Source organism: Periophthalmus magnuspinnatus, chromosome 24, assembly GCF_009829125.3.
Source record: "Periophthalmus magnuspinnatus isolate fPerMag1 chromosome 24, fPerMag1.2.pri, whole genome shotgun sequence".
Taxonomy (NCBI): domain Eukaryota; kingdom Metazoa; phylum Chordata; class Actinopteri; order Gobiiformes; family Gobiidae; genus Periophthalmus; species Periophthalmus magnuspinnatus.
Genome location: NC_047149.1, coordinates 17,851,471 through 17,877,381, shown reverse-complemented (window position 1 = coordinate 17,877,381; position 25,911 = coordinate 17,851,471). Strand labels below are relative to the sequence as shown.

The following is a 25,911-nucleotide window of genomic DNA, read 5'->3' as shown; positions in this document are numbered from 1 at the left end:
GTTTCCATGGAAATCTTGTTCCTTTGACTATAACCGTCCACAGTATGGCAAAAAAAATACACAGAGAATGCTCTGAATAATGGTTTTAACAATCTATTTTTACAGAATCTACTGTATATTTAATGTAATGAGTGTGCATGGAAAGAAATATGATATGATATAATGCATGTTTGTTTGTCATTTTGCTGTCATTTATCATAAGCTATGGCAGAGAGTGTTGCAGACTGTAACTGCAGTGTTTGGAGCTGTTATGTTGCATTCAGGGGCATGTAGAGTGACAGGTGTGATGTGAGTAAAGCACCTAAGGCCCAGCTGGTCTGGGCTCAAAATCTGGATTAGGAGGTTAACCAGTAGCATATGGTTTAGCCATGAGTTTACTCTGCTATGATCCATCATGGCTCCACAGCACTGGGGCTTGTGCACTAAGTCCTTGTGTGGCCCTGTTGGACCTGTTCTAGTCCTGGTTTAGTCCTGGTCTTGTTCGGGTTAATTTCCAGGATTAGCCCCAGTTCAATCTCAGTGTGGTGAGTGTGACAGTGTGAATGCAGCCTTAGACAGGACTACACCAAGAGTTATGGGATTTTTTATTGTTAATTTTTTTTTAAATTATTATTATTATTATTATAGATTCACAATTTTTTGTTTTATATACAACAAATGAACTAGATTTCTATCATCACTGTGGGTCATGACATCACCAACATGATTTGGGTTAAATGTAGGTTCAGTGTGATTAGAAAACAATACCACAATTATTGGAACATTAAGAAAACAAATAAATTCATTTTTAGCTGTGCTATAATATTGTTACTTCATCATACTGGAAACATACCCACAGTTGTGTTTTGCATGCTTGAGTGACCCTTTATTATTAGTCTGTCTTCATCTCCAAAGCTCAAAATGCTCTGTTCCACCTTGTGATGTCATGCAGTGGTAGTTTTCAGGTTTCAGGCTGCCTTTTAGCTTGTGTTCAGTAGAGACTGGCAATTCCAGGTCTGAAATCATCCAAATGAAGGTGCATGGAGTGTAAAAACACAGAGGAGCACTTTTTGTATTACCACATGACATCACAAGGTGGAACAGAGTGTTTTCTGTTTGAGAAAATAACTCAGTCTTAGATCAGAAAATAGTGTAACATGGGCGCTTTAATTACCATAGCGAAACTGCAAAATATGCTTGAAAATAAAGGCACAAACTAAATTTTGTAGTGACAGTGGAAGGGTCGTAACCATTTTTCCCTTTGTGAGTTTGAATAATTATGATTCCATTAGAGCCGTATTGAAGTATTGAATGAACATTTATAAACGGGGTTATTTTTAGCCCCGTTTGAATGATTGCGTGCAAAACGACACATTTAACCTGCTTGGCTTGGACACAGCGCGTGGACTCATTGATTGTATTGATGAAGCAGAGCAGGATTATAGCACTGGTCACGCTCCACTGGTCTGACATAGTCCCGCAGCACATGGTATTTTTGGAGCAGAGCTTAAGACCAGTCCTGGATCAATGGGTCTGTAATGAGGTGGGCAGATGTCAAACTCTCTCACCCTTATACTCAAAGACAAATGCGAAAATGGCAATTAGAACCTGAAGTACCACTCGAGGAATAGTTTGAGTTTCAGTGTGCCGCTTTTAATCATTAAATAAGAACAACTGCGATGCCAGACTTGACCAAAACAAAAGATACACTGGATTGAACGAGGACACTATAAGGACTATATGGATGTAACTTAAAGATGGACTGTGTAACTTTTCTGATTTGAACTGTCAATGTTCCACAGTATGGCATTAAACATATATGTATTTATCTATTTGGCTTATTTCACAGAAGCTCCGTTGGTTGTCTATTGATCCAAAGGTTGGCGGTTCGAATCCCGCTCTCAACATAAACAACACTGATTGAACGGTCACACGATTCCAGCTCCCACAGATGAATGCTGTCGTCGTGTCCTTGGGCAAGACACTTAACCCACCTCAGCCCAAGTGTCTGCGTGCACTGGTGTATGAATGTGTGCGTGAATGGATGAGCTTTGAATGCCTTGAATGTGGAAAAGAGATATCTAAAAATGTGATTATTTACAATTTTCTGTGCGTATTTGCGTATTAGCTGCTCAAAAATACCTTGAAAAACATGCATTCTTACTGTGACGGGGGACGTCTCTCTCCGCAGATCTGACCTGTAATAAGTTTAAATCAGAGCAACGTCAAACCATGCCAAAATATACAGGGATTGAATGAAGTCTAACAAACATTACACAGGAAAACAAAGCTAAACAAGAATCTATCGTCCCTACACAAAGTCAAAAACAGTCCTATAGAGATAAATTAACCCAATATGAACTCATCTCTAAACTTCCTTCTTACTTCTGGTAATTGAGGTCGGTTTGGACGATTTCACACAGTGCACTTGACTTGGATTTCAAAGTAAATATCTGCTTACTGGACACCACATTCTGCTATGTCAATTATTTAATTTATCTCTATTTGGAAACTCTTACAGGTCAGTGAAAACATCTTACTCTAGTGTTTTGTGACGTAGGCCTGTCTTGAACTGCTCCTCTGGGAATAGTGACCTCCGAAAGAGAGTTTGTCTTGGAACCAAAACAGCATCTGGATCTTCTCCAAAATCTGAGCGACTTGTTTAGACTGCTTTTATCGTAAGTGTGTGTAACGACCACATAATCAAGATAATGCAGTGAGTCTGAAGAACTGGACTCTAGGGGAAAGTTTGAAGAAGTTACTGTGCAGGGTTCAACGAGATGTTTGTATTGCAAGTGTGACACAATGAAAAAAAATCCCCCCTTCCCCCCTTTGAAAGAACACTGAAGCAGCATATAGGCCCTGAAAGCTGGGATGAAAAATGCCAGGATGTGGATGGAAGGTCTGGGAAATTCACCAACTCTTTGAACTCTAATCTTATTTCAAGTGGACCTGTGCGTCAACAGCTTTACTTCACCACCGCCATTTTTTAGTCCATTGTTCATGCAAAAATCTGTATATCCGTTGGTATATTTTGTCATTTGCTATTTTTGCTACTTTGATTATAACAATAACAATGCGTAGGATTTATATAGCCCCGTTTCAGACACTCACTGATTCACTCCACTCTCATGCACAACATAAATATAGTTAGTTTTTGGTGTTCTGAGCTGCTGTGTCCATAATGTCACTTTTGGGTCAATGTCTAAGTCTAACAAGGTGATATTTGAATTGATTGAATAGAAATGTAGATTTATTTATCTATTTTTATTTTATTTATTTAATTTTACTTATTTTTATTGTATTTATTTATTTATTTATTCATTCATTTATTACTTTTATTTATTTACTTATTTATTTATTTATTTATTTATTTATTTATCTTTATTTATACAGGAGGACCCAATGATAGCACTTGGCCTCTCTTTTTCATGGGTGCCCTGTTTAAAATAAAACACAAACCAAAAAAACATCCATCCATCCATTTTATTCCGCTTATCCGGGGCCTGGTCGCGGGGGCAGCAGTCTAAGCAGGGACTCCCAGACTTCCCTCACCCCAGACACGTCCTCCAGCTCCTCCGGTGGGAGCCCCAAGGCATTCCCAGGCCAGCCGAGAGACACAGAAAACAATCAGAACAAATAAGTCCATATAAAACTTCAAAAACAGGTGCAGGTGTGTGTTTAACTGTTTGTTATCAGATTATTAAATTATGATTGTGTCACCAACATATCCAGTTTTGCTTTTCCTTAAAGTGTTTTCCATTTTTGTGAAGTAAAACAGCTAAAAGCCCTATTTCCCGTCTCAGTTTTGGCTTTTAGCTTGTCTTTAGCCTTATGCAGTCATGTGATCTGATATTAAATGTTGCAGTATCAATGGTTAACAAACAGGTGAGGTATTATGGCAGTTTTTGAGGTATTCCCTTTTAGATAAACTTCATACAGTGCTGTTCTCTTCAAACAGACAGTGATGGCCAACCAATTTTTTTCATATAGAAAAATAATGACAAGTTTCAAATCCATCACCTGTAATAAAACGAAGAGCAGAGTGAAACTGTGGATCCAAGGTTTCAAAGCAGAGGCTGAAGTCTGCATGTACCACATCCACATAATCCAGTACAGAGAGGAAGGCTGCTGGCACTACATGTATTTCTTTTCTGTAATTTACTGGGATACAATATTTATTTCTGTAATAAAATGGTAATGTAGATTTTAAACTGTTACATAAATCTGAGATATGTTTTTTAAAGGATAAGTTTCCATCAAGCTAAAAAACTCTTTCAGTGGATGTACCATTTAGTGTATGAAGGTTTGCAGCTTTATGAGGGAGTTTTGGATATGATTAAGATCTTGTTGTAGTTTTAAAAGATGCAGAGTTTCCCACGCCATCATTCAGACACCCAGGGAGTTGGTGGAACACAGTTGGCTGCAGCAGGGGGCGGGAGGGTCCTTCGTTGGGGCGGGCTCGCGGACAGGAGGGCGGGCTGGTGCTGAATGAACAGCTCCGCCACTTAAATCCTCCGGTGCGTCCGCGCGCAGTGTCAGAGAGTGGCGCTGCGCCCACCATGACCCAGCCGAGCTCCCCGGCATCCAGACCTCACTGCCCCGGGACACGACACGCTCTGCGGCCAGCGCCATGAAGCGGCAAAACGTGCGCACCCTCGCCCTGATCGTGTGCACCTTCACCTACCTGCTCGTGGGCGCTGCAATCTTCGACGCGCTGGAGTCCCAAAAGGAGACGAGCCAAAGGAAAGAGTTGGATTTGAAAAAGCTGAAGCTGCTGAGCTCTTTTAATTTGTCCACGGAGGACTTTGACGAACTGGAGAAAGTGGTGCTGCAGCTCAAGCCGCACAAAGCCGGGGTCCAGTGGAAGTTTGCGGGCTCCTTTTACTTCGCCATCACCGTCATAACCACCATAGGTAAGGACGCACTGGAATGAACCCGATATATGGAGCTCCTAAAGGTACCATGCTTCACTATTTGAGCTGTTTTTATTGGGGGGAAAAAAGATACAGTTAAGGCACAAAAAGTTAGGAATGGATTTGAACCTCTTCTCCAAAATCTAAAAGAAAGAAACATTTAATCTACTGTAGACTGTGAGTGCATCTGACTATACAAATACTATACATTTTATATACTGTTTTAGCATCAAGCCACTTAATATCCCTAAAAAAACAACATGGAAAATGTCATACTCATCAATGAACAGCTCTATTCCTCAGTTAGTCACTTGTGTCCAACAGGTGACACTTGCAGCTGCTGTTTGTGGCCCTGGGGCCATAAAGAGGCCGCCTCGCTGTGGGGCACGGGGCGCTCACACTGATCATAAAGTGTCATAAAGGAGATGATACTAATGAAATGAGCTTACATAAGTTCAATACTGTGATAGCACAGGCAGGGGCTGCTGGGTCAATACGGCAGGACAGGTGCGATATGTCAGGTATAAGGGGGCGTTGGAGTAAAAGTATAGTAAATACAAGTAAAAGTAAATAAAAGTTGTATGTATTTATTGTGAGCAAATCAGCACTGTGCCCCCTGCTCTTACAAAAACATAACTGTCAAGAAAATATAATAAAAAACTCATTTGACTTCTTAATCAGTATGTTTAAAGGTGCACTGTGTAACCTTTCATGTGATGGTCTACGTACTGTGCTTTCTAGCTTTCTATTGGCTACATTCAAGTCATACACGCTCGATATTACTTTAAGTTTTTACATCAGATGCCTTCCCCTTTTGCAACTCTCAGTTTTGCAGATTATTTTGTCAAACAGATGCAACTTAAAATCAAGTTATGTTTTCCTTATCGACTCTTCTTAATTAATTTGATGATGACTACTCACTGATGATTAATTTCACGCTATAACACATAATAACACTTCACTGCTAATTTTGAATATGTATTTTTAGATCAATACAGTTTACAGCAGAGCCGTGCAATGCATCATAATCTTAACAAAACCCCAATTTGAGTTGAGTTTAGACCTCTATAAACCTTGACCTATGTGACACTTCATTGCTGCTATAGTACCAGATATAAAGCATAATTCATCCTCCTTCTCTCACCAAAACACATGCATTTTCCCTCTATCGTGAGCCCTTGACAGTTGCCAGTGCTGACCTGTTGCTGTAACTCTATCAGATCTGGACTGTGCTAACAAACTAACCGAAGCCTGCACTGTAACTGTGAGCCTGGAGGATTCAAACCCTGACTGGCGTGTGTTAAACTTTAATGACTACACCAGAGCTCCACTGTTCCACTGGCCCTAAAGCAAAAATCAGCACAGTGTATTCATGCTGCTGGACATGCACGGACCAGGAAGGTAACACTACGAGGACAAGGCGCAGGATGTAACAATCAGTTGAAATTATGGTGAAGAACTGACCATTAAAATGATCCTAATTGTATTTTGATAGTGGGAATCGTTAGCTGGACTATGCAGGCTCCAAAACACATGCCCAAAGACATTTAATCACCAAAATGATGGGATTGTTAAATGAAAATGTAAATTTAAAAAAGATTTACATAAATATATGACTTAAATCTTAAATAGAACCCATTAGTTATCATATTTCAACCTTTATCTGGTTAAAATTGTCTTTAAAAAATTAAAAATAAATAAATAAAACAAAAATAAATTCAAAATAAAAATTGATACATAATAATAATAATAATAATAATAATAATAATAATAATAATAATAATAATAATAATAATAATAATAATAATAGCTGAGTAGCTGACTTCTGAAGTAAATGGAAAAAAAAAATAAAAAAAGAATACGTGAGTGACAAGGGACTAAACAAGAGGGAAATTATGTCTAAGCCATTTTGACAAACCATCAAACAAGCTTTTGAATTTGAAATGGTTGTTTTAAGAGATTAATTTCAGAGCATTTTAAACACAGCAACAGTTGAGAAAAATCTGTTTTGGTTCGATAAAAGTACAAGAGTTTACACACATTTATATAGCTATAAACTTCAGGGTACCAACAGAAAAAGACTAACATTGTGAAATTGTACAGTTGGTAGAGCGTTTGTCCACTGTTTTGACGATGTTGGAGTCATCGGTAGAGCGGTGAGACTCATTAGCCCACAGGTTGGCAGTGCGATTCCAGTGTACAAATGTGATGTTTACCAAATAATATCTTAATCAAAGTATATACCAACTAAAAGTGTGAAAATTGCTTGGATATGTAAAATAAACCTAGACTTTCTCACAACATTTAAAATAAAAGTATCAACATCTGCTTCACGCACATTTACAGAGGTGACGGAGGCTTTGCTCTAGTACACAGCATTTACATTCACATATTATATGCCGCAGCACATACAGTATTTGCATATAGAAAGGACTCGCGTAAATGTATTCAGGATTTTCTGCATTTGATAATGTTAAATATTGGTTTGGAATTATTTGATTTGTCAGCAGCTTAGACCACCGCTGACGCAATGCACTGGAAAAACATCCTATTTACACACATGGTAAAATAAATACAAATACAGCTGCAACTAATATTTATAGAGATTAAGACTAAACTATCACAGGATCATTTATTTGAAGTCTGTCCGTTTTGACCCAATCATAATGGTTATAGTTTGGCACAATACTACATTTGTTTTTTTGTTTTTTTTTATTTTGATACAAAGGAAAGTACCAATACCCATTTCAAATACTCCAGTGATACAGTGTAATCCCTCATTCGTCCACGGTGCAAAGTAGAAAAGGTTTCAGATGGTTTGAGTCACGAGGATGTGGTACAAATCCTAATATCTCAGACCAGTACCATCAAATTGAAAATTGCTTCTGAATGGGAGCTGCACCTTTAAAAAACAACAACTAAAAAACAACCAAACAAAGAACTGTTCCCAGATGACTACCTCTGAAATCTTTTCCTGATTACCCCTGAAAGCTTTGCTACTTTAAAATAGATGTATTGCAACTTCCAAATAATATACAAAAGTCCCACAGAGCATTTAGAACTATCCTTCCGACATTAATATGAGCAAATACAGCATCGAGGAACAAACCCTCATTGTACAGTGGCACTTTGAGTCACATGGGTCAAATTCAGAAACCCAGCGGTGTTACTGTCGACATGTTAATACCACAGATGCGTAAAGAGAAGCGTAAATGCCATTAAAGGAATAATAAGTCGTTTTCAAAGACAGGGGGCAGTATGTGATCTCCACGGACCTGAGTAGTTCCGATTTCTTCCTGTGGGCCGATCTTAAAGAAAAGGTGTTTGTGAATAAACTTCAGACGATAAATGACTTAAAACGTAATATCGAGGATCAAATAAGAGCCTGGAAATGCTTTCAAATGTTATGCAGAGTGTGTTGGATTGGGCTATTAAGTGCGAAAGTTTAGTAGTTTAAGTAGTGATAAGTTCAAGTGTAAGTGAACAACTGTAACTGTATGTATTGCCAAAAATCTCAGAATTTTCAGTTTACCTACTGCTAAAATTTGGTGAGTATAACTTAAGAATTATAGGAGCTACTGAAGATTTAAAAGTGTCAGTGACTTTTGGGCCAAGTGTTTTAATATTACCATGTAGTTTTACACTAGTATAGGCAAAAATAAATCTATTTTAAAACTATTCATTTTGCCCCATTTATTTGATTTACTTGTGTGTTCAAATGACTGCTCATATTAGTTTTAGTATCTTTGTGTGTGGGTATTGCTTTTTGACAACCCTATAGAGGAAAACCAAAGGAACATATGCAGAGGATTCACGTGGCAGTTTTATATATGTGAATGACTTTGTTGATTCTGCCGCTAATTTCCCTCCTCGCCATTGTAATTCTTCACTCCTCTCAGCTCTGCTCTATAAATGCGTAATCCACTTTTGAATACAAATGTAGGCACAAGCTTCAGACTGCATTAAGTTATGATGAAAACCCTGTTCCTCATTGCATTAGGAACGTGTCCACACCACCTCGTCTCCTTCCCTGCTTCCTCGCCACCTTCCCTAGCGACTATAGTTAGCGCCGAACCGTGGACAGGACACATGCACTTAATCTTTATGAGGATGGAAGGATGAATAAATAATGATATAATTTCTCTCCTATCATCGCTGACACAAGTTTGGCAGCGGTGAATCCATTTCCACGGCTAAATTATTAACTGTGATGACTTACATTAGAGCAACGGTGTTTCATTAGGCTCAGAGGGACGATGTTAAAGTGGCGTAGGCGACTTTCACTTTATTCAATGGACGATCACCAAGACTCAAAATGCATATTATAGTCTTCCTTTCACTCATTGTTATTCCAACACCACATCAAATTACGACCGCACGATTTTGGCAGAAGTCCTGGACAAGTATAATATTGTTCAATGCACGTTTTAAAGACGCTGTACCTGCTTTACGGTCTTAAAAATGTGAACTAGTTACGTTTGAACTGTTTGCTGTGGTCAAAAATTATTCCTCACTTACCTAATGCGACCCAAACATCCTAATTATTCACCATGATGAGTTTATAAGCACTTTTTACAACTTATCAGACAATAAAACGCCTTATAATTAGATGCAGACAGTACGCAACTGACTTATTTTGACCTCAAGAGCTGCTTAAGCAATACGTCTGTACTGAGGTAAGACAAATTGTGTTCGAATACATGGAAAAAATCAGATACAGGGACTTTAACTTTTGAGATAAAACCGAATTTGATTCCCCTATGAAACTGTACATGAATCTGTTTTATATAATGATACTTAATATTACAATGCGCCTATCTGGCTAATATGGAGAGTGTTTTGTGTTAGCGCTTGGTTGCGGTTCACTTTACACTGTAATTGAATTGGTGTGATCTGATCCATCTGTGTACAGTAGAGATAAGGTAACACTGTCTGCTGAATATACACAGGTAATTGCATAACCGACTGTACCATGCCCCATTGTTTTATCAACCTATATAACCCCTTCCGGCTTTATTTTAGCAAAGAAGCTAAGAGTAGTGGTCGCCAATAAGTCTGTTTTCTTCAGATTGCAATACATTAAACTCAAATAATAACTGACTTTCTAAAATCTCTATTAGTAACGTTCCATTCTAGGACCTCTTGTTCCTTATCTGTGTCTGTTTTTTGCGTAATTTGCTTTAACAGCTGTCCAGATTAAAGCAGGACTATTATGCAAAATCAACTTTTCAGAGCTTTTAACCATGTTTTAACTATTTCTCCGTAACATTTACTCACCCAAAGTTGTATTTAGAGTGATTCGTGCATGTTTGAGCAGTCTTTAATCGCTTATTTTCAAGACGCCATGTTACTGATTAATCCCCGTTTTCACCGCCACTGCGCATGCCCACTGCTCTGTACTTACTTTGTTCTCCAGTGTTGTTTTCTTAATCAGTGATACATGCAGGATTCAGTAGCATTGCACAGTCTGATGCTCTCTAGCGGACGTGTTTCTTTTATTAAGTCATACAAGAATATAATGTTTTTGGCTTAAAGGTGCACTATGTAACTTTTCTGGAGGGGGATCCGCCATGTACTTGTCTCCACGGAAATGTTATTGCTTGACTTGGAGTGTTCCACATTGGCATTAAACTGATCCATCATGCATTTGTTCAGTAATTCCATTCAGTCCAAGGAAACAAGCAGCCAGTTTCTCCAATAAAAAGTTCCATACTGTACCTTGTTTTTTTTTTTTAGGTTGAACTACGTCAGACTCTTTGATTCAGCCTAAACTAGACGGGACTAGACTGTGCCAGACTAATTTATTTGCATAGAATTGGAAGCCTGGCTCTGCAGACTATGTGCAGATTAATTCTATTCAGTATTATGAGATTGAAGCTGTTTGGACAGTTACGATGCATTTTTCAATAACGTCTTTCACAAACGGACATTTTTCTATTTTTCTTTGCCAAAACTACCAGTTGCATTATTCGCTCATTTATGCACTACATAAGAGTTGGATCCTCAGATTTTCTCTTTGTTTTGATGAGTTAAATGCGCGTTTATTGATCTCTGACTGTGATGAATTCAAACTGGCAGCTCTTCTTTTGACATAGAGCAGGAGAAACAAGAGGCTGTCTCAGTCAATGCTGGTTATGGAAGGACTGTGCCGAGTACTTGTGATGAATGGGGAGAGTGAAGGAAAATGATTTAAATGTCTCTTAAAAGAAATCTTGTGCCAGAACATCAGATTACTATGTTACTATGTCTAATAGGCTGTGTACAGTGTCATCTCAATGGCATTTGCCTATTCAGCGTTCAACAATACATGCTAGAAATAAATAAGTGTATGTAATTTTGCAAAAAGATACTACAATCACAACTGAACCGGGGTTGCCAGTGTCTTAACCATATATATATACATCTTCCATAGTCAGTATATGTACACTGACTGGCTGCAAGTGCTGGAGTAGTGAGTATTCAGACCAGAGAAAGTCATTTTTGATTGAAACTAATTGGATTTCAGTATTGACACTGGCAGCCCAAAAGAGAGACTCATGAGGCTTATTCTTCTTTCCAACTGGATAATTGTCCAAAAAACCAAAACACCAATTACAACACAAACAGCATAGCCATCATGTCCAGTGTGTTTGTATTCCGTATTCCAAATATTGATTGAAACATTGACTTTATTATTATATATATATTTATGTTGTAGCATTCTGGTGTACGGAAAGACGCCAAATTTCTTCTGGTTGTTTATTTTCTGAGCGTAAGAGCTACTGTGGGCCATAACCCAAGCCAAAACAAGAGCCAAATAAAACCAGCAACTAATGAACGTCAACATGTCGGCATAGCAACCAAGCAACCATATATACACCTAAACTACCTAATATATATATATACACAATAACTTATTTTCACACTGTATATTTTCTTTAGAATTTAAATGCAGTCCCATCTCCCCAGATGCCCTTGCTCTGGTAAAAGTACTCCCTTTTTGTTCTGCCCCTGTCATCGCATGCAGTTTATTTAATGTGTAATATATAAAGTGTGTATTTGAACAGTGCTTGTTGCTGTTTGTTGTGAAAACATACAATGCCTCAGGAGTGAAACCCGATCTACAGCAGTTATCAGACTAAACACGAACATGGCCCTGGACCTTTTAAATATTTAAGATCTGTGGATAGCTTCAGTATGAGAAGATGCTGCTTTGTCTGACAGATCTGAGAAAGTTTGACAAAGCTCTTGTTGAAAAAATAATAACCCTGCAGTTTAGATCTTTACAAACATGTGTTCTTGATGTAATAGGATGCATCTAGTCCGGGTTTAGTTCTGGGTTCAGTCTCAGTTTAGCACCAGTTTCGATGTTGTGTTTGTGCAAGTTCGTATTTTAGTCTTTTCATCAATTCTTCTGGATATGTCTAAAATGTAAACTTTGAACCGAACGCTTTAATTAAAACATAAATCACAATGCACGTCACCAAAGCCATCGCCCTTGTTCACACGCTCGCTGTGTATTTGTACGACGGCTGGATCCTGCAGGCTCCAGCGGAAAGTTGAGTGAGTGCATGCAGTTTGAGATGGTTAGACTTCATCATTCAGTGTGGCCCATTGGACGTGAACCAAGTGAAACAGTGACCCGGAGTGAGGACTCTGTCAGGGCTGTAGGCCGATCGGTCCCACGCTGTGAGCTCTCAGTTTGAAAGAGGAGAGTGAGAGGCAGGAGCTTTGTGGCAATGTTCAAATGCTGCGGTATGCATTTTGATTACATTCAAACTGAGCAAAGAAATTAACCTTTTGAGCCTAGAACTGCACGTAGCGGAGTAAACATTGCGGCTTCAGACTGGATATTGGACATAGAACTACGTGATGGTCGAATGGTCACTTTTTTAGATAGCGCTTTTCCACCTTCAAGCCACTCAAAACGCTTTACATCAAGAAACCACTCAACCATTCGCACACATATTCATACATCAGTGTACCCAGACACTAGAGACGAGGTGGGTTAGTTGTCTTGCCCAAGGACTTAACAACAGTATTCATCTTTGTGAGCTAGAATTGGACCGCTCAACCAATGATGTTTACGTCAAGAGCGAGATTCGAACCACCGACCTTCAGATCAGCGGACAAACACTCTACCGACTTTAGCAGCTGATATGATAAAAACAAATAAATAAAACATTGTTCTTTTTTCCTCAAAATACAGATCATGATGAGGAGAGAGTGAAAATACAACACTATGAGTCATTGTAGCCTATAGTAACAATAATCTCTCCAGACTTGCAGATCATCACAGGGTCCATTTTATTTTATTGTTACTTATTTTTTATTTGTTTTAGCCTTATATTGGATGCAACAAATGCAGCCTTAAATTGGGTAAAGAGTAGAAAGCAGAGAGACATTCTGCAAATCCGAGTAGGTCTGTCAGTGCGTCGAATCGATCTCCCAAAGTCCCCCGTAACAATTTGTATGTGATGATTTGTTACGCCTTCTCATTCTTGACGACAGCTTTTAATGACAGGTGGAAATTTGATCCATCTTAATCATGTCCTCCCTGCGAACTTCGTGCTAAAAATCAAACCAAAACACACCTTACCGTAGATGTATGGAGTGGTCCACGTGATTGGGGTGCAGCCAGGCCTGTCTTTTGAATAAATAATCTACTGAGTGTCATAGTGCTCCTCTCCACTGACCCGAAAAGGAAAGGTATTAGAACAGAACACTCATGGCTTGTATCACCACCAGTCTGTGAAGCTCAATGGAAAAAAGTTTAAGGATGAAGCTGCTCCTAAATATTTATGATCATTAACAGAGCGAGGGGTCTGTGTTTGGGGTCTGCAAGCTTAGGTGACCTTATTTTGTCGGGATGGCGCGATATAGATGATTTTCAACCAATGTTCTATATACAGTACGGTTAGCGGTTTTGCCAATGTTGTTTATTTTAAAATCCATGGTCCATACGTTGTTATGAAGTTCACGAATGATTATTGTTCTGTAAACATACGGTCACCTCGATCCATAGGTTTCAGGCGCTGTTTCCATAGCAATTAGCAATGCAAAACAGAATAGTATTTCTTTGGAATGGTAAAAAGATCTCAAAATGGCGGCTATAAACAGGAAGCAGAAACCCGTGAATTGCTTCGGTGTTCTTCTATTTCCATTTGAATAAAGAGACACGGGTACACAGAGGTAGGGTTAGCTTTGAAAAGTATTGTAATATATAAAAAAATAATAATAATATATACAAAATTTCAAATGTTGACGATCTCAATAGTAGTTTCAGTGTAATAAAAGTCAGTCCTAGTTGATACATTAATACGACAGAAGTTACAGGTGGCTCACAGCAGATAAGTAGTTCCTTCGCGCTTTTACTTAGATTATTACGGTGTTGAAAACGCTATTGTGAAAGTGAGTAGATGAATGGGAGCAACAAGTTTTGGATGAGGCTGAGGAGGAGACGGATCAGCATCATGAATCATCTTTTGTGTTTATTGTTCTAAACTGTTTTGGTAATGGAGTGTAGTTTGGCAGCCATGACAGAGCTGGTGTTGCCACTGTTTGCATAGTAGAGGTTGAGATGAAATAGACATTGATCATAATTTACGCTGCAATCTACTTTTTTTTCCATGGTAACTGTATTAGTACGTCAAGATTGTTGTGTTACTTAAAGGTCCTGTTACTAATTTGTCCCATGTATTTGTGCAAAATTGTCTTGTTGTCTTGCCATAAGCAGCTCTTGAGGTCAAAATATGTTCACTTATTTATTCTTTTTGATTCGTTTTATTGCCCGATCATCAGAAAGTGAGTGTTAGCATGCTAGTTGTTATTGTTTTGCACTCTCCATCTCTCCATCCGTGCTGACTTTGTAGCTATAGAAATAAAGAAATCCAAATAGCCGCGTTTGAGTTTAATCCGAACTGTTTTTGGAGTTATTCTGTCACATTCTGGCAGAGTGAGAGAACAAATACTTCAAATACTAACATCACATTCTGACATTTGATTTCACATTGAACTGGTGTAAACTCAGCCGGGAATGTTCGGAATGTCACAATAAAAGCCCCCCCCCCGTCTCATGTTTGCTTTCGTTTTCTTATCGGTTGCATCACGTTTTATCTCTTTCCCAAGCCGACCCACAATGCACTGGTGGCCCTAATGATAATACCAAAATGTAATAGTGTTTGGTGTTCGCGCCGCGTGGCAGTAATCTGACCATTTTAATATCTCACACACAGAAGTAAAGGAGATTGACCAGGGCCTATTTTTAGCGACATTTATCCCCACGGGCACCTGTTGCATGTGTTGTCAGTTATATGTTTCCATGGTTGGAGAACATTGGAAATTATTGGAAAATGATTCACCATGACTCATAGGTTTGAACAGGTGCACTGACACATACTGCGTCCCTGTGTTAACTGGTTTATGGAATCAAGGATTAACGATTTTATAAGTGTGATGTGGCCAACAGGTGCTAGAATTATTGCTTGTGTTTGGCAATATCCTCACGTCTGGTTCACCACAAAAATGACCCCGGGAGATAGCCAAATAAAATGATCACAGTGTTTATTCCTTTATTATTACTGCTCTTTTTTCGTGTAGGACTTTAATTTAATTACATTTAATGGTTTAATTCTTAGAAAATCTGAGTAATGTAAGCCCTAGACTTATTACACTGTTGTCTGCTATATAATCTATGACATACGTGGCTCATTATTTTATCTTTTGGGGCATTTTAATTTGCAATATTGATCTAAAATGACAAGTTGACAAATGTTAGGGAAAGCAGGAATTTCCGGAGCGGAGATTGCAGAGGAATACGATTACTCAAACATGAATCACTGTAAATACAACTTTGAGTGCATGGGTGAATGAGAAGGAAAAACAATTATAACATGTTTTAAATTCCTTAAGGGTAGGTGATACGCACAATATCAGTTTTATCACATTGCACTGTATCGTTATAATGTTTTAAAAGGTAACAACATCAGTCTTCTGCTTCTGAGAGTTCGTACTTCCCTGTGATTGGTCAAATGCAACTGTCGCTCAGAGTATGACAGGGGCAAGCCAGTAGTTCAGTTTTATTTTGAGATGTATGTTCAGATTAGGACCACTGTTTCAGATTTAAAGCTGCACTATGGATCTTTTCAAGTGGACGGTCTGTCATCTGTGCGTCTCTATGGAATATGTTACTGCTGCACCATTCAACTTATCTATCTTCCATGTATTCAATTACAGATGTCTAGTGCAAAAGCAGTTTACCTTGAAAATGTATTTTTACTGACAGTGGGCTTGCCTCTGTATAGATATGACTTATAACTTGCTAGTATATAGAGTCCTTTAACCTGTCCATATTAGACTGTTTTCTGATCTGTTATAATGTTGTTTCCTCATCAAAAACATACCTGGAGTTGTGTTTTGTTTCATTCACATGTTTAACACACAGATCCTCTCAAACAGAAAAAACTCTGTTCCACCTTGTGATGTCACGCAGTAATACAGGATTTGTCCCACTGTGTTTTAAACTCCACACACCTTCACTGGAATAATTTGGATAATTTCAGCCCTGGATTTGCCGCTTTCCACAGAACAAGGTAAAAGGTAGCCGTTAATTTGAAATCTACCACTAAATGACATCACAAGGTGGAACAGAGCATTTTACGCTTTGGAGATGTAGACAGACTAATAATGCAGGGTTTCTCAAATGTATAAATGAAACAAAACACAACTCCAGCTATATTTTTGATTATAACATGGCTTAGAGAACACAAGAGTCAAATTTGCGTAATACAGGACCTTTAATTAGCTTCTCCAATTTTGTCTTTTTCAAAACAAACAGACTGAAAACAACAACAAAAAAAGCAAAAAAACAAACAAACAAACGTGTTCATGAAAAAAGAATTATATAACCAATAGTCTAACTCATCACCTGAGTCTGCTCACGCTCACAGTGGGTAACTCCTGGTTTGGAGCCATGTCTGCATGACATTTGGTCTCACCACGTCCTGTCTGCGGAGGTTAACCGTCCTGGAGCACAGCATCTCATCTGACACCCCTCCCCACACATCTGCAGCCTCAATGGGCTTACATCACCCAATCTGCCCCCTCTCCTCAATGACTTTTGGAAGGTTTTTATATTGTTCTGCTCTCTTTGTACTCTTTGTTGTTATCTGAGCTTGAAGTATGGCCCATGGTCGTCCAGGTTGTCTTCTGTACAGCACCAAAAAAGGATTGGATGGGATGGAGTGAAAGTGTTATAGTGTAATGGATTATTTCAAAATGGAGACGAATGACTCAAAAGCATTACACTAATTATTTGGCTCCTGCAACAATATTTTTCACCTGATGTCATTCTTTCCATTTATTCATCCAAAAATTGTATTTTTTGCTAAACACTTTTTAGTAGCTGTAAGAGGGTAGCTTTTCACTAGTCTGAGGTAGCAGTGAGGAAATTATTAAAATATTGATTCTATCGTGAATGCTGTTTTGAGATAAGCAAACTTTGAATATAACATATTGTGTTTATAATTAAAAAAATGACAAATAGAGTTGATTAAAAGTTATAATTAAAAAAATATATAATAAATTATTCTAAATGAGTATATGCACTTTTGTTATTGTTTTTTTTCACTTTGACCATGTGGATCACTTAGCATCAGGATACTTGTATATTCATCATGGAAATAAGATTAAGATTAACATATTTCCACCCCTAATTCTCTGCATTTGACCCATCCTTCAATGCCGCTGGGGCAACCTGTCAGGAGCGTGGTGTTTGACAACAGTCTTTCACCTCGGGACCTATTTCCAGACCTTGAGCTTAGTCAGGATGATACCTTTTACCTACTGAACATATTTTAGGTTGATTTGCCAGTTCATTTGAATAGGCAAAAATAAATTGCCTGGCATGGAGACAGTACACCTGTTTAATCCTATGACTCATTATGAATCATTGAACCAAAAAGGTGAAATTCAGAACAACCAATAAAATTCATGACGTTTTAATCGAAAGTCCTGGTTGTATGACGTGAGGTGGTCTGACCCCGAGGCTCTGGACTCAGCAGACAAACCAGACAGACCAACAACAGCAAAGACTATTCATTTTTATGTGTAATAAAAATGTTCTCGTACATTGTGTCTTTTATTTATTTTATCCATTATTTTATTGAATCTTATTCTTAGACGATGACAAGCATTGGATTCACTTTTGTCATATATCCTGTCATTTTGCTGGAGTCATGTAATAATCTAATGACACCAGTTCATCTTGTTCTTAATTGGATCTGCTCATTAAGTCTGCTGTCAGCTTTGGCCTCGTGAATCACATGAAACGCGATATACCTTTATAACATAGACACAGCCTGGGGTGACCCTGTAGTCTCAAAGGGTTTCAGTGTGTACTCTAGACTAAATTGGACAAGAAAAAAAGAATATATGTCATCATTAGTATGAAAATGCCATATACTGTAGTTCACTTTAGTTTCTAGTAGTCCAAAATTATTCCTCATTTACCTTAGATCAGGGGTGTCAAACACATTTTTACCAAGGGCCACATCAACAAAATGGCTGCCGTCAAAGGGCCAGATGTAAAATAAATGTAACTACTTTTTAAAAATTGTTAATTAACTGTTTCTGTATTCATTACTTCTTCAAGTTACAAATATTACATATGCCTTTGCAAAGATGTAAAAAAATATGTCTGTATAACTGCATATCTCCTGATAAAATGACATTTTAAGACCACCATTGCCTAATTATTTACCTCATTGTGTTTGTAAGCACTTTTCACAACAACTTTAAAAGAGCGAAGTTTTAACTGTAAAGCTGACAACCCCTAGCATGCTAACATTTACTTCCTGATTATTGTACAGATGCTTTATAATTCGATGCAGACAGTACACAGCAGACTTATTTTGACCTCAAGTGCTGCTATACAATGTATCTGTGCTGGGGCGAGACGAATTTTGTTCAAATACATGGGAAAAAATCATCCATATGTAATTAAATACTAATACAAAATACTGAGAAAGAATATTGAGCGATAGTAGTATCGTCTTGGTCTATTTCCAGTAACCACTGCCAGACATAAGTTGGTGCTATCTAACTCTGTACCTGCTGCGATCCTGTATTTTTCCGAACTGTTTTCCATTTTACAGTAAACCGATCCATGTTGTGTGCGTGCCAAACAAGCCCTGAACAGTACATCTCCGAACATCTCTACCCATCTGCCCCCATTGTAGTGCACAGGTCAGGTAACACAGGAGGGAGAGTGGGACAACAGCTGGTAGGAAGTAAAAGTAGCCTAATTAAACGTAGCAAGACATGTCTCAGTCATCCAGGTATGAGCCATAGCAAAAGAAAAAAAAATCAATTCTGTCAAGTGGACAAAGGTTTTAGAGTGAAGACGTTTCAACGTTTATTCAAGTGGCTTTTTTTAGTTCCTGGTCCGATTGCTGGTGGACACTGCCTTATATCTGTCTGAAGGGAGGGGCTAACTACAGTTTCTATTTGTTAGCTAGGCCTATTGAATTACATTAAAGATCCTATATTATGCAACATTCTAGCCATGTTATAATGTTGTTACCTCATCAAAAACATGCATGGAGTGGTGTTTTATTTCACTCACACATGTTTGAGTAATCTTGCATTATTGGGCTGTCTGCATCCCCACAGCTCAAAATGCTCCGTTCCACCTTGTGATGTCATGTAGTGGTAGTTTTCAAGTTAACAGCTACTTTTTGTTTTTTGTTTTAAAGAAATTTGAAATCCCAAGGCTGAAATGATCTAAATTTAAGGTGTGTGGGGTTTAAAAACACATTGGAGCACTTTCTGTATTACCACATGACATCACAAGGTGGAACAGAGTGTTTTTTGTTGGGGTTTTTTCCGCTTGAGAGAAGAGCACAGCCTAAATATGCAGGGTTTGCGTTTTAAACATGTGTGAATTAACCAAAAAATAACTATTATAAGATAGTTAATAGCGTAATATCAGCGTTTTATGTGTGAACTGTGCCCGAGTCATAGTTAGTGTAATCATTCAGGCCCTTAATTGTTGCTCTCACATCTATTAGCATATTCACTATCACTATTGTTGTCCATGTTTTGATTTTGGTCTAAGGATGGAGTTATAAAAAGGAGATAAATGATGTGTAAGATTCCTGTGGTGTTTTGAGAGGGGAGTTAAGGGGAGCCATTTTTGTTGGGAAAGACGATCCATTTTTTAACACATTTTTGCTTGGTTCACATCTCACAGTCAAAACATGTAAAATGCGGCGTCAGACTAGGCCACTGCTGCAGCTATTTTTACCAGAGGCATTCATCTGGACATGCATCATCAGCTGAGACCCAAACGACCACAAATCACAACAACGGACCAAAGCAGCCGTGTTAAATGAGACCTTCCCCTGTCACATAGGCGTACTAATATCACGCATTATTTTACATGCGTTTACTGTTGCTTCTGACATCTTGGGATTAATGAGCAGAAAAATCTCATGTTTAGGGTTCGCTTCAGTGAAAGAAGATGCGCACATACATTAAATACCGTATAGTGAATGTGTTTCTTGTTCACACATCATTTACATTGAAAGGAATACTGCAATATGCCTTCATTTAATTATGTAATGGGCTGTAACGGAAGGTCAAACCAAAAGCCAAAGTGCCAAAATAGTGGAACTGCTTTGTGATCACATCTAAACAACAAATCCATGATATTTAGCCTTAAACGGGCTGTACCCATTATTTTTTATGTACAATTTGTCCTGGCCCAGTACAGAAATGTCGTAAAATGCTCAAATAAAACCACTGTGTCCTGTCTGCATCTAATTATAACACATTTTTTTTCTCCTCCAACCAGGAAATGAGCTGTTAGCTTGATAGATTCTGTTAGTAATATCACGACGGCAAATCTCTGAAAGTTGCAAAATGCACTTATAATTGCATTACTGTGAATAATTAGGATGCTACAAATGTGTTAAGGAAGTGAAACAGTGAGTGAAACGGTAAAAATCTGGTGAAACAGGCTATTTTGTGTATTAAAATCAACTCTAAAACAAGAAATCATTATATATGAATCGTTAGGCTGTTTATGGTCACATTTTTATATAGCGCTTTTCCATCCTCAAGGCACTAATTACTGTTATCAAATCACCCTAAATATACAAAATACATTGAGAACTGACATTTAAAACCACAGTTTCATAATGTTATTGCAGTAGAAATCTGTTGTGGAGCTATGTCTCTGTAGAGGTGTTCAGGTCCCAATGGGAGAAGGTCTCTGGACACTATCCACTAGAGAAAACCACAAATACTCAAACACTTCACTATTTGGCACTATTACTATACTAAAACCCATGTTACAATTAGCAGTAATAGTGGTAAAAGTCATCCTTGGTCGTATTAGAATGACACAGATTAAAAAATGGCTTCATAATTCAGCCTACTCAACCTAAATTTTAGCATGATCTTGTATGATTTTAAATCCCACTATTTCATTACGTAACACTGACTTTTCCCTCCTCTTCTTCTGATCTCTCTGTGCCCACACTGTGAGCAGATAACCCAGGATACGTGCGCTCGAAACAGATCAGTGTGTTATTCGAGTTGACCTGCTAAACCTACCTCACTACATTAGCAATGACTACAAATTAAACCTTTCCTCACAACCCCATTAAGGTTTAAAGCTTTAGATTTGAGTGCTGTGGGGTGTTAATTAGTGCACTTTAAATACCTGTCTGAAATGGCTGCATATAAATGATAAAATTATGTAGGTGAATGCAGTTGTTTTTTTTTTTTATGTTATGTGTAATACTGTATACATTTCAAAAGGTCACTAGTAATGCAATATTCCGCAACCATTTCATGTCTTGTGTCTTTAAGCATTTATCTTGTGTTGTACGTGCCTCAGTGCCTCCCATGTTATGCTATTTTCTGATCTATGTTATAATATTGTTTCCTTATTGCAAACATACCTGGAGTTGCATTATTATTATTTTTTTTCATTCACATAAATCCTGCATACTTAGGCTGAGTTCTTCTCTCAAACAGAAAACACACGTGTGATGTCATGCGGCAATACAGGAAGTGCTCCACCGTGCTTTTAAAGTCCAAATAATTTTGATAATTTCAGTCCTGGACTTGTCAATTTCTACAGAACAGGAGGTAATTTATAGCTGTTAACTTGAAAATTATCGCTTCAATAATAAAGGGTTACTCGAACATGCATGAATGAAACAAAATGCAACTCCAGATGTGTTTTTGAGGAGGTAACAACATTCTAACATGGCTTAAAGCTCACATGAGTATAGAGGACGTGGACAATGTGATGAATTTGCTCAAAATATATACATCAAATAAAAATAAACCATCTGCCAGTAGTAGGAGCTCTATATAACTTTCACATATAGAGCCTAAAATTAACAGAATCTTCTTACAGCCCCTCCATCATCTCCCTCGTGATCTCTTACTTCCTGTTATAACTCACCCTCTTCTCTACATGTCACTCTTATAATGTACAGACCACGTTCAAAGCACTTCTAAGCTCCCCACATTATAACTCATGTAATTTATGTAATTAGACCAACTGTTTTTTTGGAGATCTCTCATTGCTTGAAATGTTTGTCCCTCTGACCTCATGGAAAACTACGGCCTGCCAAGGTCTTCTCTCACATCCCCTAAAAAGGATCTGGAGCAGCTTTGCAAATACTCACTGATAGGAGTTTTTCAGATGGGGGACGCAAGCATGAGACAGGGAGGGAGGATACAGGAGACTGGGGTATACTGGTAATGACTACAGGTATTTTGTTTGTACATGATTTAGCGTATTCAAAAGGCATAGACGTACATGGTGACCGGGACGCTTATCAAGTACTACTTTCCAGTTCCTGTCTATATTTGCAGTACTAAGTTACGGACACAATATATGTCTCAGTTAAAGGTGTATATAATGACCTATTTTATTTTTGAAGTTGGACTATGTAACTTGTCTCCATGGAGCCGTTGTTACTTTGCCAGGGATGTTCCACAGTATGGCATTGAACTTATCTGTCTTGTATTCAGTCCACAATAGGTGTTTTTATTGCTCCAAAGCACGCAGGGTGATCTCCACAGACCTGACCTGTAACTTGTTCTTGTTCTGTTGATGTCATCCGCTTGTCTTCATGGCGATTGATACGTTTAATGTCATATTGAGGAACATTCCAAGTAAATATCGAGATAAGCAGGTGGAGACGTGGAGAAAAAGTTGTCTCCATTTCGAAAGTGAGCTTGGTGTGAGTGGTTACCCCGTCCTGAACCAGTCTGAGGGGGGATAGTGAGGACCCAGCTGTGCCCATATGAAAGCGCTGGCTCTGGGCATACGTGGGGCTGGAGCTGGGGGTAAATGAGTTAGCTTAGACCAGGCGAGTGCTGCTTCCTCTGCCTCACACCGGGGTTATGATGATGAATATATCCTGGTCACCCTGTCTGGTCTCTTTGTTCTGCTCTTGAAATGTCCCCTGTTCAGTGTCCTCAAAATCATTATTGACGTAAAGAGGTGTTTATGTAATCCACAGACTTCTGACAGTGAAGTAATGCAAAACTATTGATTTGGTCATTTTCTTGTTGTTGGAGAATGTGAAATTAGATTCTAGGTTGAGACTGAGAAGATACCTGGAATCAAGAATGCAGATCTCTTCAAAAGTTTAAAAAGATGAAGATAACGAAGATGTCTGGTCTCCCCAAGTTCAGATGGACATGATTGATAGGTGGATTAACCAATCAGGGCGACACATGGTCCATCCAACAACAAACAACAAACAAACACGGCTGATATACCTCCCATGCTGATATTGGTGAGTTTGAGTGTGGTAGAAAAGCGCTTCATCGCCATAACTATTTAGATGACTTAAGTTGCTTTTTAACTTAAAAAAGAAACCATATCTGCTTGAATCGTGATATAAATCAAAATTGTGATCATGGTTCTAAACAACTGTGAAAAGAAAATAGTGAAATTTGGGTTGGCTGGGATTGATTTTGATATATAGTGGAGGACTCTTTGTGTACACTGAAAATTTCAATCATCGCACTTTTCCTACTTCTTGAATGGGCTTCCACACTGTGATCCATCAAACCCCCATCATAATATTTACTCAAAACTTCATATAACATTTGTATTTGGTAATCCTCCTGCACTCCATCACTTCAAACAAGCTGTACTTCTAGGAGAATATTTCATTTGAGGATTCTCAGCAGATGGGCTGGTTGGACGTGGCTTATAGGTCTATATGCAGCAGTCCCATGGTGTGTTTAAGTGCTTCTCTAAACATCAGGAGGTCGTGTGGAGGTTGCGGTGTCTGTGTTGTAAATAGCAGTAGTGGTGCCAGAACTATCTATTTCTGATGAACACACAGAAAAATAGATCCAGAAGTCATACATTAGATGCCGACAATTGTATGCATTGCCTCCACTATTTGCTCATATTGGTGCATGAATTTGTGTGTGAATGGGAGATCTCTCTAGTTTTTGAATGTAAAATAATTTGAGTGCCCTGCTGTAGAGTTAGTGAAGAGCTAAAGAGTTAATAATAAATACCATTAGATCTGACAAAACTGGAAAATGGTCTTTTTTACCACCTTTAAGGCACTCAAAGCGCTTTACATCAAGGAACCACACACCCCTGCATACACGCGTTCATACACCAGTGGACACAGAAACTGGGGAGGTGGAGGGGTTAAGTGTCTTGTTCAAGGACACAACGACAGGATTTATTTGTGCGAGCTGGAATCACATTGCCAACCTGTGGGTAAGTAAATCTGACCACTCAACCAATGATGTTTACGTCGAGAGCGAGATTTGAACCAGAAATCTTCGGATCACTGAACAAACCTATAAAACAAAATTTCAGGTCACAATTCAAACAACTAGATGCTAAATTATAGTGCATACATAGATGTCTGTCTGTAGTTCTCAGTGAAAGTAAGAACAAAACATCCAAACAAAGCAACAGAACACTTAGACATTGAATGTAAATTTGACTCATTGTTTTATTTATGATTAAATTAGCCTTTTTCGAGATTAGACTTCGTTCGATGTCAATGCTATTGCGAACGCGGTGCACCCTGGTTGGAATAAAGCCCGAACTGACCCAGAATATGATGTCACAAATACGTAGGTAGCGGAAACCCTTCTCCTCCCATTTCAGCACATATTAGACAGCTGTCGCAACAATGTCACCAAATTTTAAAAATCACAAAAAGCCAAAGATCAACTCCCTTTATCTGTCCGTGAGCAATGTCTGGGAGGAGATCCAACGTGGCTTGAACCATAATTTGTTGAAATCCTAGAAGTCTATGCTAACAGGGTCGCATTATCACCCAGAGATAAAAGGAACTGTTGAGGTTGGACCAAGGACAGAAACCTTCAGATGTATATTTACTTCTTCACTCCCTCACTCCGCAGTTTCAACATAGATAGGGTTAACGTCACTCGCGGACACTCCAATCTGGACACCTGTCTTTAGATGAATGTACATGCCCATATATGGTCACATGTGGTGAGAGGAAATGTTTACTGACCTCTGCAGCACTCAAAGTTATGTCCTGGGACAGTCCACTTCACTTACTCAGCTTAAAGCCCTGCACTTGGCTTTTACGTCAAATCACATTTAGATGAAAGTGTGGCCTAACTTTAATGATGTTGATCTTTGGAGACTAATCCGTGCTAAAATATTGGGCGTTCCTGTGGTCACATGTCTCTCAAGGACAGAGATTGGCAGAATGTAAAGTCAGCAATGATGTAGCTGAGACTTTAAAGTTCACTGAATGTCCTACAAAGTTTGGAGACAAAAATTTGTATTATTGTCCTTAAATAACTGTCTGACATATTTTGGAGTAGGACTGGAAACTTGTGGATGTTTTGGTATGTGCTAAAAGATGAAATATTTAGAGCTACTTTGAGTTTAGGGTGGAGTGTAGAAAAGCTGTGGCTGATCACGAGGTCAAATCTTAGGCAAAAGAAGAAAAAAATCACATAATTTTGTAGCCGTTTTAAAAAGTTGTTTATA

General features: G+C 38.4%; 1 protein-coding gene across 1 annotated transcript in view; it reads left to right on the top strand.

The window, feature by feature from the left end:
• The first annotated feature begins 4,545 nt into the window (after positions 1-4,545).
• The window catches only part of kcnk3a (potassium channel, subfamily K, member 3a), a 34,092-nt gene continuing 12,726 nt past the window's right edge, over positions 4,546-25,911 (top strand). The window contains exon 1 of the mRNA XM_033990615.2: positions 4,546-4,895. Within this exon, the coding sequence (XP_033846506.1) occupies positions 4,613-4,895 (283 nt within the window). The 5' untranslated portion in view covers positions 4,546-4,612. The remainder of the gene's footprint in view (positions 4,896-25,911) is intronic.